The sequence below is a fragment of the Periplaneta americana genome, chromosome 1 (assembly GCF_040183065.1).
Source record: "Periplaneta americana isolate PAMFEO1 chromosome 1, P.americana_PAMFEO1_priV1, whole genome shotgun sequence".
NCBI classification, from domain to species: Eukaryota; Metazoa; Arthropoda; class Insecta; order Blattodea; family Blattidae; genus Periplaneta; species Periplaneta americana.
Genome location: NC_091117.1, coordinates 179,303,204 through 179,321,300, shown reverse-complemented (window position 1 = coordinate 179,321,300; position 18,097 = coordinate 179,303,204). Strand labels below are relative to the sequence as shown.

General features: G+C 36.1%; 1 protein-coding gene across 1 annotated transcript in view; it reads left to right on the top strand.

Moving 5' to 3' along the window:
* LOC138704906 (2-aminoadipate transaminase-like) overlaps positions 1–18,097 on the top strand; it is a 32,706-nt gene that overhangs the window by 2,334 nt on the left and 12,275 nt on the right. The window contains exon 2 of the mRNA XM_069833305.1: positions 17,510–17,625. Within this exon, the coding sequence (XP_069689406.1) occupies positions 17,510–17,625 (116 nt within the window). The remainder of the gene's footprint in view (positions 1–17,509; positions 17,626–18,097) is intronic.

Genomic DNA, 18,097 nt, shown 5'->3' with positions numbered 1-18,097 from the left:
ATGCGAGTTAAAAATGTTGGGTCTTCATCAATGTGCTGTAACATGTCGATAGCAAATGCCTGCCTCTTATTACCGTCATCTGGTTTCAGTTCATGAACCAACTGCAATTTGTATGCATGAAACCCAAGAGAGCGATGCAGTATCTTATGTACCGTGGACTTCGGCATCTGCAGTTCTCATCCCGCTTGTCGAACTGACTTGCGTGGACTTCGTTCATACGCCTGTCTCACTGCTGTTACACGCTCCTCTGATACGCGCACATTACCGCCACCATGCAATTTCACCACACTTCCCGTTGCCAAAAAGTGCTGTTTCCATGTCTTAATGGTGTTCCGTGATGGTGGGTCCTTCTGGAACACGCGCCGAAAGTTGCGTTGCACTTGAATCACCGAATTTGTTTCAGCATACCACCAGATCGCTTGTGCTCGCTCTTCCGCTGTCGCCATTTTGACTTAAGCTACCGCAGCGCCACGTACAACCTCTCGCGCGGGTTTTTAAAAATAGCCAACGAAATTTCCACAGTTTCTCTACATATTGCAATGCATGTTACCAACTTATTTCCATTCATTGATTTTTGACAGCCAAATGAAATGTGTCAAGTTCATGGTGGACACACTGTATAATGTATGACCTAAATCCTCATTTATTATAGTGTATGATATATTTATATATACAGGGTGCTTAAAAAGTGTCGCATATTTTATAGGAGGTAGTATAGGTCGAAACTAGAAAAAAAGTTTCTCTAAACATGTGTCCGGAAATAAACATCTGTTGAGACATGGCCCATATATCACATTTATGATTTACATCAACACACTCCCAGGTCCGGACGTTTCGCCTCTCTCTGAGCGCTACTGTGCGTTTAACCCGCAATGGGAGGGACAATATTTTCTATGATGCGTTCAATTGCGGGAGTAGGATGAGACAGGTACCTGTAGGTCGCTCAAGCTAACACGAATCGCCCAGCCCTGCACTAACCCATTAATATTAAATATTAGAGGTTCATATACGTATAATGTGTAGGAATGGTTCTAATATTGTGAATTGTCATACAGTATAATCAAGAATATTTCTTATTTTATTGAACAGTTTGTCTTACATTTTCACTTTATTTGTTTACTGTCAAAATGCAAACATTACAATGGACACGTGAACGAGTAGTCTACACTGTGACTGTGAGTGCTACAAGATCAAATAGAACGCTCTTGCGCCAGAGAATCCAGCGCGAATTTAATAGCAACATGTAAACATGTGCTGGAAGATCTTCCTGACAGCTTCTAGCGCTATACAAAAAATTGCAAATAGCGTGCTATTGTGACCATGTGTGTAAACGTGATGTGATATTTCTGTTGCGCTATTAAAAATAGAGAGTTTCTCTCGAGAAATTCCTCAACTGTAAGACGAAAATCAGGTAATCTTCAAACCTACTTGCTATTACCAGTTGCAACGACGTTAGATAAATAAGTTCAACAAAGGTCGGAGGATAAAAGTTTTCCTGGGGTTTTTCCGTTTACCATACATCTCAGATTTCATTTCATCAACACTCCATGTCAACTCATTTTCCTCATTTCGTACCATTTCATGTCACAACACATGGCGTCTAAGCTTTGATGATAGGCCTACTGGATGGAGATTGCAAACCAAATAGGCTAAACCTATCTCTGTAACCTTCATTACGATGGACTGATGGATGCCAGTGGGGACATCTACTATTGACACTCGATCTGCTATATTGGATTGAATCGTAGGTCTGCTGACTGATTTTGAAAACTGCATAACCATCATCTTCCCTCACATCATATCTTCTTCCCAAGAGTCAGTGTACACAGTTTACCATATTGTTCCAGTGCAGTTTGGCCTCTGTTGTCCACTTCTCTTTTAGAATTATAGAATTTTTTTGTGTAACTTTTCTGTATAATATTTGAAACTATGCTTCATTCTAATAGGTTTTATGCGTAGGCTAAAGTTATTGTTGGACATTCCTTGTCGAAACTGTGTGATTGCAAATTAAATTAGTAGGCCTAAATACTGAATGGCCGAGGGCACCAATCTCGGTTAGAATGAGTGATTAGATACCGATGGTTAACTAATAATAATAAAAACCGATGCACCATCGATTTCGTTTGGTTACGAAACCGCGGTTAGTTGCCACGTGTTTATTTCGCCATTATTCCTCTCCGAAGCAATTCATCATAGTATTCAGAGGGCAGTAACTAGTTGATTTTTCGAATCGGTATTATAAAATATTGCATAAATTGTATTTCGTCGTTGTTCCTGCACTAACTCCTATGTGACATATTTATCGATTTTCAGATTTTTGCTCTATAAAATAACTTAAATAGTGATATAGCAAATAATAAAATCTCCTATATACTACTGCCATAGAATGAATAAATGTGTTTTTCTTCCTACTGAACAATTTTATATTTTGCAAACAGGAGATATTGCAGGAACAACGATGATTTATTCGTGTACATATGAACGTATTTTCTATTTATAATCCCTTGAAATAAGTAGTTACGGAAAGATAATAAATGAAAGAGGGAGAGCACCAGATTTCAGCGTATACGGCAATTAATTTCCACTCGATCTTGTTGAGAAATACTATAAAGGGATAATGGAAAGTAAACAAACTGATCGCATGACAGTGATACAAAAAGAAGATTGTTGGAAAAAAGTGTCGCTTGAATCCTGCTGCGTGCCTCGCAAGTTGCTCGTAATTCCAAATGCAGTATACGTACAATTTTCTCGTGTGCTTTATACGTGATGCAGCAACATTTTAAAATCCTATTGTTTGTTTATGCGTATTCTTTAGGCGTTAAATACAGAAGAAAACCCAAAATAACTTGAAAACGGGCTGTGAATGTTTAAAGAGAAAATGTACGGAAAGTCACCAAACCATAGTCCAAAATTCACTAGATTCCTTAATATCAATGGATAAAGTTTTATTTTTGTCGCTAGAGGATCCTGTAAAATCGTTAAATCACTATTTAAGCAATAGAAAAGTTAAAAGAAATTGTCTCCGAAAAACCGTTATAAAATCGCTAAATTAACAACGCTGACTATAAGTTTAGACGTAAGTTAGAGTTCGTGTGAACATAACCTCAAAGACTATATCTTGGCATTCTTCATCACTTAATAGATTTAAATAAAACCTAGGCTTCGCTAAGTCTCGTTCCTGAATGTTGTTTCTTCTGTGAACATTATTTAATATCATATTCTCAAATAAACAATCTTCAATGCCTCCAAATGCTATGGCTGACGCAGTTATTATTTTTTTTTCTTTACCGTATTCAACCGCTCAGAAGTGGGCAAAAACTCTCTCGTACTATATATACCGTTATTATAGTCACCTTATTCTGTTACGTGGCATTAGAATATACCGTATCAAGAAACACGTTATTGCGAAAAATCCTCTATCACCATACTTCATCTTGGATTCACTTTCACGGTAGCTACTTTACTGCTCGCATACGACCGGCTAGTAAATTCTCATGATTAGCGTCGTTTAACTCGTAACCGAGTTTGGTGCCACAGAGAAAGAATAATGCATGGTTAACTAATAGCTATTACTTAAACGGTCCTAACCGAGATTCGTGCACTCGGACAATGTATTAAAATGTCATTTTGAATATTGGACACAAACAGAATTCATCTCGTAAGTGCTATTATGTTATGAAACCATCATCATCATCATCATCTGCCAGAGTTTAAATTAATAAATTGTGTTTTCTTCCTTGACTTCATCGTTCATTAAGTAAACATTTTGAAGTGATATAAATCGTCATTCGTTCTATATAGGCTATATGTTCGTAGCAACTCCTAGGCCTATATTGTTCTATTTTATTGTAAGTTTAAAATGTTTAATATTCTTATTATTTCTTGAATATCTTCATTTCCTTGTCTGTACATCAGACTCTATCCTGCAACAAATCTTTAAGATTTCATTTCTACCACTTGCAATATTCTTATTGAACCTTTATGCAGAGTCCGACATTTGAAATCCTACAACAGCACTACTGAAGCTTCTTAGAATATAAGTAGGGTTTCCTTACGTACTTCCTTCGTTAATATTCTCCCGACTGTGCTACAAATGTTGAAATATAGATTAACCTATTGATCGACTGTGAAAAGTAATGCATACGTTTTAATTTTTTATTATGTATTTCAAAATTTGTTGCAATGGGATACAATGGGATTTAAGAGAAAGGTTGGAAGACTTAGAATTTGCAGATGATATTTGTCTGTTGTCATCAACAATTAGTGATGTGAAAGGAAAGTTGATGGATCGCCCCCCCCCCAAAAAAAAAAAAAAAGATTGCTGGTCTAAACATAAACGTAAGGAAAGCTAAAGAAATGAGGGTAAATGCAAAAACAAATGAGAAATTTGTTTTAGTAGAAGAAGAGACAGAACAACGGAGAATTTTTTTACGTACCTAGGAAGTATAGTTACCAAAGATGGTGGGTCAGATGAAGATGTTAAGCAAAGAATTATAAAACAAATGGAGCTTTCAGACAGCTATATCCAGTATGGAAGAACAGAAACATCTAGGCCTATAGGATGATTAAATTAAAAATCTTTAACACAAGGTCAGTACTTCTGTATGCATGTGAAACTTGGAGAGTTACCACTAATATCACCAACTTTTTACAGACTTTCATAAATCGCTGTCTAAGATGTACAGGGACATAATTTTATTTTTACTTACATTTCTAATATTAACCTGGCTATACCTTTGAATTAACGGTTGAGAACCGGAAATACCGATTGCTACCCCCTTCCACGACTGGAGTTCGATGATACTGCGTAAGATACAAACAAATCACTGTACTAGGTACATGAGGGAAGAAAAGTAGTTCATCTATTTACGTAAACAGAGAAATATGGCGATTTTGAGTTTGATAATTTTCATTAGGTTTTTGTTTAATCAAAATACAGTACTGTATTAACAATAAGTGTTTTTACTCACGAATTGAGCTATCCATTCGGACGTATTCATTATGCAGAGTATATATTATACTGTTTACAGCACATTAGCGTACAATATAGACAATGAAGTTAAATTGAAAAATAATCATAATATGGATATTTAAACACATTTTTTAAAAATGTTGGTCGTTCATTTCGATACAGGCTTCAGTTCTTTTGTGCATATTATCGCACTATAGACTATTGCACCTAATTCCAATTACCAGTTTCGGCCTTCGTACCAGTAACTCATGTTGAAATAATTCTGTACCTACTCTATAAAAGAGTACCTTACGTACTGTAAATTCAATCTTCACTTCTGCCCGATCCGAAAAGATAAAATTACTCAGACATACTGTCTATATTGTCCGTCCAAGTGGTTTTGTCGTAGAAAGGGAGGAAATTACGTGACAGTTAATTACTTAACGAAGCCCTTTTATTTAAGTTATTTTAAACAGTTGTATAATATTACGTAGACGTCCAATTCCTAACAGAAATTAATGTTCTCAGGAAAGAGCTGAGACAGCCCAGCCACTAGCTGGCGAATAAAAGCTGGTGGGGGAAACCGGGATACGACGTAGGTAAATGGACGACAGTACCTGTGCGAAAATGATTCAATATTGAAAGCTCTTTCGTCACTGGAAAACGCGAACATGTTTTTGGAACGTACTGTTTACTATGACCATAAGGCTGCTATGACTGTATATGTGGTCTTGGATCTGTATGGAGGACAGTTGAACTCCATTAGTAGAAGGGGTGGGAGTGAAGTACATTCAAAAACCTCAGATACTATAAAAATCGAAGTAAAAATAAAATGATGCCCCTGTATAATGAACATTAGGCGGCCAGATACTACAGTGACATCAAAAACGTTTTCCTTACATTTTTATTGTAGCTTGCTTTTTGACTACACCATGCAGACACGTGCTTATAAACCGAGGTAACCATCTCGCTGTGCTGTGTACAGTCTGAAGCGGCACAACATTCAGTTGCTGTGTGTCTGTTGCCGACGTAACGTAGAGTGGTATAGTGTGTTTCGAAGAAATGGTTGCTTTTCTTATTGAAGCATACTTCAAGGATGGAGATGGAAACTGGAAGTATAATATTGAAGACTGTGAAGAACAGTTTGTTTCTCGTTTTCCGCAGATATCTTAATAATTTGGTTAGTAAATTTAGAGAAACCGGATGCACAGAACGAAAAAGATACGTTGGAAAGGCTACAAAACAAACACAAGATTTAGTTGCGAATGTAAAAGAAAAAATGCAGAATAGTCCTCATAAGTCTTTAAGGAGATTGGCTGTAGAAATGGGCATTTCTTGCGAAATTCTTAAATAAAATTATTAATTTTTAAATTTATATCTCGAGAGATTCATTTTGTTTCTTTTATTTCATATCTACATGTCGGTATTAGGCACATAGCTTTTTCGGTTTCTCCAGACTTAAGGGTATATGTACGTGAATGACCGCAAATATTATCAGAAAATACAGGCTATAAATTTCTAAAATTTTATAAGAAAATGAACTCACAATTGAACAAAAATTACAAGGTACCACATCAAGACTTATTAGAACTTAAATATCTGATGAAAGTATAAAAAAGGTTACTAATAATATTTTTCAAACCAGTTTTATCAAAGTATGAAAAAAAAAATTTGCAGTTACATCATTTGGTAACCATAACATTGTTATGGTCTCTCTGATATCTTTAATATTTTCCCTGCATGTAATAAACACTTATTTCTGAAAAGTAGACTACTCTCAGACATGTAGAGTTGTTTATTTTAATACAGTTAATTTTTCATTTGTCCTATATAAAATATATTAAAATTTACATAATGTTTTGTGACCTAGTTTTTCTATTTTCAAAGAAAGAGCATTATTGTAGTCTACCTGTTGCATAACTGCATGTTAAATCAGTGTACAAAATTTCAGAATTTGATCTCTAATGCTTATGGAGTTATGAAATAATATGTGTGAAAATTTTCAAATTCTGGAAAATTTAATTTAAAGTAAAAATTGAATTCTAAAAAATATTATTAGTAACCTTTTTATACTTTTATCAGATATTTAATAAGCCTCGGAATAGGACTGATTCTCTGGCATGACCACAGCAAAGGAATAAGGTTTTGAGATTTGGCACTTGGAACGTAACTAGTCTTTATAGAACAGGAGGGGTAACATTAGTAGCAAAAGAACTAGCTAGATATAGAATAGACTTCGTGGGAGTACACGAGGTTAGGTTAGATGGGAATGGCATATCACAAATAGGAGATTACTTGTTGTATTATGGGGAAGGAAACAATAATCACCAATTAGGAACAGGATTCTTTGTTCATAAAAGAATAAAATCAGCAGTAAAAAAGGTCGAATTTATCAGTGACCGGTTATCATATTTAGTGCTTAAGGGTAGATGGTGCGACATCATAGTTATAAATGCTCACGCCCCTACAGAAGAAAAAGACGACCATATAAAGGATAGCTTCTATGAGGAATTGGAACATACTTTTGATCAGTTCCCTAGATATCACATGAAAATTTTATTGGGGGATTTCAACGCTAACGAAGGACGGGAGGATATTTTTACTTTTAGACCAACTATTGGAAAAGAGAGCCTACACGCAATTCGTAGTGACAATGGAGTTAGATTAGTCAACTTTGCCACATCGAAAAATTTAATTGTCAAAAGTACAACATTCCCCCATAAGGATATACATAAATATACTTGGACTTCTCCAGATGGATTGACACACAACCAAATAGATCACATCTTGATAGATAAACGGAGACATACTAGTATAGTAGATATTCGAACTTTCAGGGGTGCAGACTGTAATCTGACCATTATTTGGTGATTGGAGAATTAAGAGAAAGATTATCAGTAGCCAAGCGAGTAGAACAGCAAGTTAATATTACTAAATTCAATATTTTGAAATTAAAGAACGGGGAAGCTAAGCAAAATTATCAGATCGAAATTTCGAATAGGTTTGTCACTTAGAAAGTTCCGACGAAGTTGAGAAAGAATTAGATGTTAATAGTCTGTGGGAAAATATCAGAGATAGTATCAAAATTGCAGCTGAGCAGAACATAGGTTATTATGAAAATAAGAAAAAGAAACCGTGGTTTGATGAAGATTGTTGCATGGTAGTAGAAAGAAGGAAACAGGCAAAATTTAAATCCTTACACGATCCAGTAGAGGAGAAGAGAGATAATTATTTCAATGAAAGACGGGAAGCAAGTCGTACACTTAGGTATAAAAAGAGAGGTTACTTGAAGGAAAAACTGAATGAGATAGAAACAAATAGTAAGAATAAAAATATTCGAGATTTATATAAGGGTATAAAGGGATTTAAGAAGGGATATCAGCCAAGGGTAAACGTGATCAAGGATGAGAATGGTGACTTGCTTGCAGACTCTCCATCAATCCTAAACAGATGGAAAAACTATTTTGCGCAACTACTAAATGTACATAGGCCAAATAGAAATGATCGGGACGAAATTGAAATACAAACTGCTGAGCCATTTATACCCGAACCCACGCTTTCAGAAGTCGAAATTGCGATAGAAAATCTGAAAAAGTACAAGTCTCCAGGTATCGATCAAATTCCAGCAGAATTAATACAAGAGGGTGGAAGTGCATTATATAGCGAAATTTATAAACTTGTACTTGCTATTTGGGAAAAGGAAATTGTACCAGAACAATGGAAGGAGTCCATAATTGTACCTATTTTTAAAAAGAGGGACAAAACCAACTGTGGTAACTTTCGAGGAATATCACTTTTGTTGACGTCGTACAAAATTTTGTCCAGTATTCTTTTGAGAAGATTAACTCCGTACGTAGATGAAATTATTGGGGATCATCAGTGTGGTTTTTGGCGTAATAGATCGACTATTGATCAGATTTTTTGTATTCGACAGATAATGGAGAAAAAAATGGGAGTATAAGGGTACAGTACATCAGTTACTCATAGATTTCAAAAAGGCATATGATTCGGTTAAGAGGGAAGTATTATATGATATTCTTATTGAATTTGGTATTCCCAAGAAACTAGTTCGATTAATTAAAATGTGTCTCAGTGAAACATACAGTAGAGTCCGTATAGGTCAGTTTCTATCTGATGCTTTTCCAATTCACTGCGGGCTAAAGCAGGGAGATGCACTATCACCTTTACTTTTTAACTTCGCTCTAGAATATGCCATTAGGAAAGTTCAGGATAACAGGCAGGGTTTGGAATTGAACGGGTTACATCAGCTTCTTGTCTATGCAGATGACGCGAATATGTTAGGAGAAAATACACAAACGATTAGGGAAAACACGGAAATTTTACTTGACGCAAGTAAAGCGATCGGTTTGGAATTAAATCCCGAAAAGACAAAGTATATGATTATGTCTCGTGACCAGAATATTGTACGAAATGGAAATATAAAAATTGGAGATTTATCCTTCGAAGAGGTGGAAAAATTCAAATATCTTGGAGCAACAGTAACAAATATAAATGACACTCGGGAGGAAATTAAACGCAGAATAAATATGAGAAATGCGTGTTATTATTCGTTTGAGAAGCTCTTATCATCCAGTCTGCTGTCCAAAAATCTGAAAGTTAGAATTTATAAAACAGTTATATTACCGGTTCTTCTGTATGGTTGTGAAACTTGGACTCTCACTCTGAGAGAGGAACATAGGTTCAGGGTGTTTGAGAATAAGGTTCTTAGGAAAATATTTGGGGCTAAGAGGGATGAAGTTACAGGAGAATGGAGAAAGTTACACAACACAGAACTGCACGCATTGTATTCTTCACCTGACATAATTAGGAACTTAAAATCCAGACGTTTGAGATGGGCAGGGCATGTAGCACGTATGGGCGAATCCAGAAATGCATATAGAGTGTTAGTTGGGAGGCCGGAGGGAAAAATACCTTTAGGGAGGCCGAGACGTAGATGGGAGAATAATATTAAAGTGGATTTGAGGGAGGTGGGGTATGATGATAGAGACTGGATTAATCTTGCACAGGATAGGGACCAATGGCGGGCTTATGTGAGGGCGGCAATGAACCTTCGGGTTCCTTAAAAGCCATTTGTAAGTAAGTAAGTATCAGATATTTAAGTTCTAATAAGTCTTGTTGTGGTACCTTGTAATTTTTGTCCAATTGTGAGTTCATTTCCTTATAAAATTTTAGAAATTTAGAGCCTGCATTTTCTGATAATATTTGTGGTTGTTCACGTACATATAATACATATTTGTGAATTTTGCTAACATAAAATAAAATGTGTTTTCTTGTTTTCTTAATCTCACTGTATCATTGCATTTTTATTCCAATATCAGCGACATGCCTTTTGCTCATCCTATACTTTCATCAGACCCACGGCCGCCGCATGCTCTATCCACATGCAGTTGGACAGTATTCGCTGTGTTAAAGAGTGACACTGTATAGGTACAATAAGGACATAGTTAAAAATGCAAGGAAAAAGTTTTTGATGTCACTGTATAACCAACGAAGATCTTTGGAAAACTTCAAATCAGCTCCACATTGAGATTGAAATCAAAAAGAGAAAACGGAACTGGATGGGACATATACGTACTGAGAAAATTAGATGGATCCATTGAGAAAAGTGCATTGGATTGGAATCCTCCAAGAGTTCGAAAGATAGGCCGCTCAATAAAGACTTGTAAGAGGACAGTGGAAGGTGAAGTTGCAGAAATAAGAAAAGTCATGGTTAGAAGTTAATGGGTTAGCAGGACGGAGAGACCATTGGAAACGTTTCACAAGAGGAATTAAGTCAAGTAAGTCGTCACTCATGAGGCAACTAATACAGGAGATAATGGGGTACAATGTCCAGTCGTTCCTGTCAAAATGCTTTGAATTCCTCTTTTATAATATGCTTGAGAAAGCCTCTGTACCACACCTGTGGAGTAACGGTTAGCGCGTCTGGCCGCGAAACCAGGTGGCCCGGGTTCGATTCCCGGTCGGGGCAAGTTACCTGGTTGAGTTTTTTCCGGGGTTTTCCCTCAACCCAATATGAGCAAATGCTGAGTAACTTTCGATGCTGGACCCTGGACTCATTTCACCGGCGTTATCACCTTCATCTCATTCAGACGCTAAATAACCTAAGCTGTTGATAAAGCGTCGTAAAATAACCTACTAAAATAAAAAAATAAATAAAAAAGCCTCTGTTTTGTCATTGTAAAAAAATGTACGGAAATCGATATTGAAAAGCAACTCATGGATGTTGAAATACAAAGTTGCTATCGGTTTGCTTTACCGATGTACCGGTGCGCGGGTCCTCGGAAAGGACTACGGTTACTCTCGGGCTTTTGTAACAAGTATAATTTATTTATGATTTTATTTGATACCGTTACAAGACACAAAAATGTCATTTTTTATTATTTATTATTTTGTTACTTTTTACTGTTGGAAGTTTAATTAAGTCAGTTCACTCATTATTTCTTGTGAGGGTGCATTGGAGAGAGCTTAATGCCAAGTGCATACAGGGTGTAAGGGGTATAAGTGCCATCCTTTTCACAGTCGTCGGGGACGATCTACAGGATCAAAAAATGTCCACACAACATGGGTCAAAACTTGATAGTTTTCCCAGAAAAAAATATTTCTTCTTTTATTTTATTCGCGTTATACTGCTTATATCGTTAGTAAAATTACGAAAACGATTAGTAGGTATTTCTAGCAAAGAGTTAATATTAGTTTAAATACATATTTGTATGTTCTATTACGTTTTCGTGAAATTAAATACATTTGCATGCTTAAATTTGTTAATATTCTGGCGTGAGAGAGTGGCAACGTGTTGAGCAGGCAGTACTCTGCACAGACGTAAGTACGTCAGCTGAGTCCTCTCTGTCCATAGATCTACTGCAGAGCGGATGACAGTTCACTACAGGGTATTCGATAAACAACTTACAATGTCATTCACAGTTTAGGAACATCATATGTTATTAAATTATGGAGAAAGTCGTCGTAATTCTAGTGAGGCAAGAACATGTACCGTCATTGTTTTCCGCAATTGAAGGCTACCTAATCGGCGAACTTTTGTAGCGGTTTCTCAATGATTATTAGAAACAAGGAGTCTCTTACCCCGTTTCGAAAATCACACAAACAGAAATTTCTTAAAAAATGGCACTACTTTATGGAAGCGGGAGAGATTAAAATGTTACATTAAAAAAAAAGTTCGTGTGGTTTTGTGCAGTAAACCATTATTGTTTATTTTTTAGACGTACAATAAAAAATGGACCAATATTGTCCATATTGTTAAATAAAATGAAAATTTACCATCAAATTCTATTAATGAGATTTTAAGTTCGTATTTGCTGTTCGTTTCATCTAAACAACGGTCCTCCCCTGCATTAGAATAGACCATCTGTTTTGTGCCGGTATGTCTGTATCCGCTTGAACTGTACTGTGTAGTTGTAAACTCCTTCCTTCCCATCCAGCAACGTTGCCAAACGCCTAATATTGTAAACTTTAATAATAATTAGTTAAATATTGCAATTAGAAACAAATTGTGAGGGCATTTTTTCTTCCTTATGACATGAACAATCATCAGTTAAAATAATGGCACTTAAACCCTTTACACTCTGTATACATAGCCTACACACATACCCACCCAAGCACGCACCCACACACACAAACACGAGTCCGACTTTGATCTAAAATACGTAAAATCCTTTGTTTTGAACTTATTTAATTGCTAAGTGAATTATTTTGGCTGTTCAGTGTGAAATAGTCCGCGATTTTTTGCTCTGCTACTACGAATTTTCATATATTGCTTTCACTAAAATAATTTCAGATTATGATTTTGATCACTTCCAGTCAATACAGTTACACCTTCAATGATACAAACTTTTCCTGTACATGATCAGGCTGTGCGCGTCCAGAAACTCTCACTATTTAAAATGTGTTGATTTTTCTTACAAATAAATACATCGTTGTCTGTAATGATATGGTTTACTTTGTCAGAAACTCTTTCTTGAATGTCCGTTGAAAATATATTCACCATCTTATGAATATTATCAATCTGTTTGCATTCTGTTTGATTTTTATATATAAAACACAATGTGTGTCTTTATTCTAGCAATACATTATTATTATTATTATTATTATTATTATTATTATTATTATTATTATTATTATTATTATTATTATTATTCAAAACACCGTGAAATACTACTCAGTGAAATGAACATAATTGCTGCGTTCCAATGTTACTATTATGAAATATAGAAAACGAAATATAATAATGTTCTCTATTAAAACCGCTGTTGAGTTTCAATTGATAAATTGTATCCCTTTTATATGACCGTGTGCCGTACAAATATATGATGTTGTCTCAATAGACAACTTACTTTTACAGTAACTGAACTACAATAACATAGAACGATCTTCTTCGTCTGAATGCATGCGTTTTACTACTCATCCTTACAGCTTCTCCCCCTCAAACGGTACACAACTTCACGCAACTTCCGTGTACCTCCGCTAACAGCTGACAAGGCCAAAGATAAGAAAAATGCAAGTAATCCCTAATTTACATCGTCCTACAGATCTATAATGCGTTGTACATTGCAGACAAATTAGGAACAGAGAATCGTTTCCTTGGGGAAGGAGCAAATCAAAACCATAGAATCCCCATATAACGGAGTTATGAGGGACAACATTTACCTCCCCCCCGTTATAGCTTGACCGTGGTACAGTATATCGGAATATGATCATTTATTAAAGCTATTTTCGGAGAGCATTTTTCTTATACACTTACATCCATATCCGCGATGTTTCGGACCTAATTGTATAGGGCTTGAACTGTAGGTCTACTACAAATTATAATAGGGCATAACTTAAAACAATCTCCCTCTTTTTCTCTCTCTTACAGAAACACATATACAGTGCATCAATAAAACTACGTAACAGTGCTAACAGAAACATTTTTATATTAAGCTTTCCTGAAGATATCATATGAAATGTAAACTCTAAATTATTTTATTTAATCTCGTCATTAAGTTTACACAATATTATACCAGGATCACTTTTCTTTTTCTGCATTGTTGTGCAGAATGTTATTCATATTTCTCCAAGTGGCGGCCTGAACACCTGCAGACATCTAACACAGGGGTCGTCAGCACAGAGCACCCTGGAGCTGGCATCCCTTACCCGCGGAGAACACAGTGCACCATGGTGCACTCGTAGTTGCTAGCGGGTATGCTCCCTACCTCTTCCTTCTGCACGACGGTGCACACGGGACGGCACCGCTTACTCTTTGCACATTTCAGCGAGTGCTGACGACCACTGATTCTAACACATGAGTAGGCCTACAGGCTGTTACAAAAGAAACATTACAGTGCTTCCATTCCTCAAATGATGTATAGAAATTCCTATACATTCAGAAATTTAAAATAAATATTATAGTCCAGACACATGATCTGAAGACATTAATTCATCAATTTAAGCACGGAAACTTATAGACAAAAGCAGGAAAGATCTTTTGAATTCAATATTTGCTAACGTTAATACAAAAGAAAAAGAAAAGAATTCAGACAAGTTTGGGGGGCAGTGCCATAACTCCGTCTATGAATAGTAGTAGTGATAGTGGTAGTAATACGAGTAACAATACTTGTGTGTGTATTTTTAATGCCATTGCCATTCTATTTTCCAACCAAGCCGTTCTGTCAATCCATTGGTATTCTTTAATCTAATTCTTCTATTACTTCATCATTATCATCATATTCTTCTTCTCCTACACTTACAGTATAAACAGCTTCTTTTTCCGTTTTTACAGCATATCCTTCTATCTCTTTTCCGGTCATCTCACGCGTCTCTTTCCTGATGGTCATTACTTATGACTTTTGGTAGACTTGAATTTTATAAGTCCTGTCTATATTATACACCCAATTGTTATGATAGTGTTTTATTTGTAAGTAATTAAATGTATATGTAATTCTTCTCGTACTTCTTCAGTTTTAATTTTGTCCATTTTTGTGCAGCCTTTAGTTCTTTTCTGAAAATACATTTATGTAGGTATTACTCGACCAAGGCCAGTGTAGTCCTGCAGCCCGGAGCCTTGGCGCTACTGCTCCTGCGTTCGTAATTCCGCATCGATATAGTTCACATGTCCCCCATCATTCTCCTCACATAAAATAATGCGGTGCCAGGTTCGGTTTGACATTCTCCTCAGTGCTGGTATAGTCTGTTGGAAAGCGCTTCGGATGGCGTCCTTCAATTCACCAACGGTGTCGTACCGTTCCTGTGCAACAGTGCTCTTGAAACCCCACAGCTCATTGTCACAGGTTGTGAAGTCAGGGCTGCGAGGTGGACAGTCGAGAGGAGCTGGTAAGATGGGTGACCCACGGCCAATCCAGCGTTGTGGAAACCTGTGACAATGCGCTGTAGGGTTTCATCAAGAGCATAATTTTACTGACCCTTGGGACACTTAGGACACGCAGTTAGTGTAAAGTGGGTGTATGTCTGCATTATGACCGGAATTACATATATTTGAGGTATCTATAGGATGTAACGCGACTTTGTGCCCATCCTGTTCAATACTTGTTCGCTTATCATTTTACTTCATGGGAAAACTCTTCCCCTTACTGTATCTGTGATATTGTGAATGCATTCATTTTTATCACTCACTTATACGTACTGTACAAGGTCGTTCGTTCTTATTTACATATTTATCATTGCTGTGTAGAGATAGTAAGTAATTCTAAAAGCTTGATAGACATGTATCGTTAATATTCCTTCAGAGTTTTAGCCTACACTTAACCCATTCTCTTTGACATTTTCGATCTCATTTATTTTATTAGACTTGCACGTGGTTAAACTTATGTGATATGCGAGTTGGCGCGCCACTGGGACTTTCATTTAAAATTAGAGTCCTGCGTTTGGTTACGGTACCTAAAGCCTTCAAGCTACCCGCAACAGTGTAGATATGTATGGAGTACAGATCGGCGGAACCCGACTCTACTACACAGTTCAGGTCTGCTGTTCAGTGAACATACGAAAACAAGACAAAACTGGGTGCTTGGAGATCAGTGCTCTAATAGAAGAATTTGGTAGCCAGCACTTCATTAAAAAAGAAGAACATGTATTTTATTAGAAAGAAGAAGAAATGTTTCATTTGAAACACTTAAAATGTTTACAGTCATTTATCGTAATGTGTATAGATTCGTAAAGCACGCACTTATATGCCCTAATTTGTTTTATTTTAAGTTTGTACTGATAATTATGTGTTTATTTTTCATTTGTTAATTCCAACCTTTATTCTGAAAGTACTACGATATTTGCACACAATAGAATAGTGTCATCTTAGTGAAACCCACTATTCCCTTCGGATTCGCTGTCATACGCTTTGTAATCGACAGTCAGACATGTTGATGTAGGTGATAGTAATGATGATAATGTAATGACGATAGTTACGATAATGTTGACAGAGAAGGGAAAGGTTGCAAATTACCAGTAACTTTAACCTAATTACGTCCTCCATGTATATGATTATGAAAACACTAAGCTCTAAAAAATAAAAAATAAAATAAAAAAATAAGAGAGATTAGGAACCTTGGTTTCAGGATTAAAGTTGAATAATGTTAATTATTATATTCCCTATTAAAACAACTTTACCTAGGTATTAAATTAAACTATGAAACAGTGTTATTTTCTCCATTTGAGTGCATTATTAATAGACTGAGAATTAATTATCTTTCTCTTCATGTTTTCTTTTCCTATAAAGTTTCATATATTTTGCGCGACTGCTTTCTGTAGATATGTTTGTCTGTGCATAACGTCACTCGCTTGTAATTAAGTTATAGCGCCATGTTCTCAGGTTAGCAGTTGTGTAAGTCAAACAAAAATGGTCCTAACTCTTAAACCGAAAGGGATTGACCAAAGCGTATTGCATTTTTCAAAATGTCGCATTTATTGACGTATTTCACTTTCATTATGTTCAGATCTATCTTTACTATTCAGCCATAGCAAACTGTTGAATATTTGTAAAATTAGGAAAAATGTTATATGATTTTGGGTTTTTGTTTAATGTTCAGTTTTATTTTGTGAATAAAATAAACATCATTTTATAATAGTAATCTTTATTCTTTGATTTACATGTAACAAGTTCCTATAAATACGCTAAGTTATTAGTAAAGATAGGAATTTACCCACAGAGACTACAAGATTAGGTATGTATAAAGTGTTCGTTGTATGTACGTCGTACGAGAAACATATCCCCATTCAATTGCTGCGGTACAAAACGCATTTCAGTTGTAACCTGGCCATACTTCAGGCTTCACGTCATTCATGACGTAACGACAGTCTAAGCAAACCTATATGTGGTATAAATTCCTGTATTTAGTTATTATCATCATCCAAAGACGGAGTATCGTCAGTGTTACACAAAAATCTTTCCGTTTCATCTTAGTGATCCTCGAATGGTAACATTGAAAAACGTTAGAAATGTGAAGGATGATGGTACTATTAAGTTTCTGATATCCATTTCTAGTTTAATTTTAACGTAAGCCTACTATATCAATAGTATGGTGATTTTTGTTGCAGGCGAAGGAAGAAAAGGACGCCTTCTTATTCCAGTATGGTATTACGTCAGGTTTATGGGAGTTTCGGGAAGAGTTGGCAAAATTTCTCACTGTCAGATATGGCGAAACAGTGCACAGGTATGTTCAAATTTTATTGCGAAATATAATTTTTAGCTTGCGAGGTTTTTGGGTAATTGCATAGTGCCTGGCTATATCAATGGGTTTGGAAATGAAGACCAGGTTTAGTCTGAGATGGACTTCCGTATCGATAGACTCATATAATATTGACCATTATGAAACAAATTCTCTTTCTGATAGCTCAGTCTTTTCCCTCTCGTACAGCTCACATGCCAGGCCTCGCCTTCTCATCTGTACATTTCGGCTGCATCATCAGGGAAGGTAGGGAAAGGAGAACGGGGAAATCTATTCTATTCCTGAGACTAGCTCTTGGTAATGGATCCAGCAGATAGGTTTTCGTGCCTTCCATGTTGATATAGCCTACATGTAGCTACGAATCGTTGTATATCTCAACATCTAGATCAGTGATGTCAACGAGAGCGCAAGCGTGCCTCATCGTCGCGTATGCTCTGTTTAGAGCATGTACAGTACG